Consider the following 1,514-nt stretch of genomic DNA (forward strand, 5'->3'; position numbering starts at 1 on the left):
CACTCAAAACAACCTCCGACATAGCCTGATCTGAGAGCGTAAACACGCTGGTCATTGGAGCACTCCTTCCTTGCAGCCGTGTTTGAAAAGATATTGAACGGACAGCTGTAGGACCTGGAGGCAGTGTACTCCACGCAGTCCTCAGTTGCTATTCCTGTCTGGCGGGCATGCCTGCCCGCTAGATATGGGTATCCACCTTCGCAACCCTGATTGTAGATATCACAGTCAATCAGGGACCGCGCACTCAGCTGGACGTCACCAAGCAGGCGGGAGCGTGACATGTCGGCAACCGATTGCAGGGCTGCATTCAGCGTTTTCTTGTCATGCTCTGTCAGTAGTGAACGCAACTGCGAAGGGCAAATGGGCGATTTGGGGTCCGATCGGCAGTGCTGGGCGATCTCAGCTCGCTTCTGCAGTGTGTACGTGATGGCGATGTCAAAGCAACTTCCACACGTTGATTGATCTAGAACGGGATGTGTTTCCTTGAACTCCAAGTCCAACGCTCCAAACGTGATGGGATCCCCCCAACTCCAAATACTCGGAAGAATCTGGTCACCTCGTTTGTTGCGGCCTTCGCAGCCTCGAGAAGACGCACGACTCACAACTTTCCGTCGAGCCTTGGCAGAACTAGAGTGCACCGCGAAATTCGGACCCAGAAAGTAGTTGTCTGTGGAAGGCCGACCCATGGAGAAGCTTCCCATGCTCACGAGCCTCTCTTGCTTTCTATCGTTCGTAGCCGCCCTGAAACATCCGTACTGCCCCTTGCCAAGAACCTCGTACCAGCCCACCATCGTTCGGTGCGGCAAGGTCTTGTAGCAAGAGACGGTACCATCAGCTTCCACGTGGTCCGAGTTCTTCGGTTTGCACTCTTCTGAATGTCGTGGGTGGTATTCCAAGTAAGCTACCATCGAGACCGGCGAGTCGAAGGCGGGGGTAGTCGCCTCCACCTGGAATCCGAGATCGTAAATCATAGACCAGTGACCTGCAATGTCGTCGTCGCTCTTCACAGCGAGAACTTCCCAGTTCTCCCGACCAGGGCCAGGAATGAATCTTTCACTGCGGTTTATCACTCTGTCAGTTGTCAATGTCAATGTAAACGCGTCCAGCGTGTCAGTTTTTAACCACGATTCCAATGGCTGCATCTGATACCTCACAAGTTCCCACTTGGAGCTGGAGATTGACTACGTTGCGGTTGGGTTGCGACCCGGCACAGTTCTGTAGCTCCCGAGATGACTCGCTAAAAAAAAAAACCCAAGAGCTGGCTACATCAGCTAGATAAGCATGAACTGGCAAATCGGCCTCCGCAACCGCCGCTAACGCCCATAGGATCTTCATGAAAAAATTGGCCGGCGTAATTGAGCTATTGGAAACAAGAGGTGCCAGGCTTCCGACGTAATTGAGCTAGGGGCGGTGTTGTGGGAGAACTGACTTCAAAGTAAACCTGTCACCATGTGGGGCCGAAAAAATGCGTTTTCACTGGGATGCCGCCTAAAAAGGACGCGAAGAGCGAGAAA

At 53.0% G+C, this 1,514-nt stretch overlaps 1 protein-coding gene across 2 annotated transcripts; it reads right to left on the reverse strand.

The window, feature by feature from the left end:
* Positions 1–1,335, reverse strand: KVP18_000143 (uncharacterized protein; the record flags this gene model as incomplete). Of its 2 annotated transcripts, XM_067951037.1 has the most annotated exons (2): positions 1–1,136; positions 1,165–1,335. In XM_067951037.1, coding segments are annotated over 2 exons (1,307 nt in total), but the record flags the coding sequence as incomplete, so codon positions are not given. The 2 variants fall into 2 exon arrangements, with proteins under 2 accessions (XP_067806502.1, XP_067806503.1); XM_067951038.1 differs by lacking the exon at positions 1,165–1,335 and having other exon boundaries at positions 21–1,142.
* Between the last annotated feature and the right edge of the window lie 179 nt (positions 1,336–1,514).

This window comes from the organism of the source record quoted next, assembly GCF_019968955.1.
Source record: "MAG: Porospora cf. gigantea A chromosome Unknown PgA_NODE_7396_length_1514_cov_293.992, whole genome shotgun sequence".
Classification (NCBI taxonomy): domain Eukaryota; phylum Apicomplexa; class Conoidasida; order Eugregarinorida; family Porosporidae; genus Porospora; species Porospora cf. gigantea A.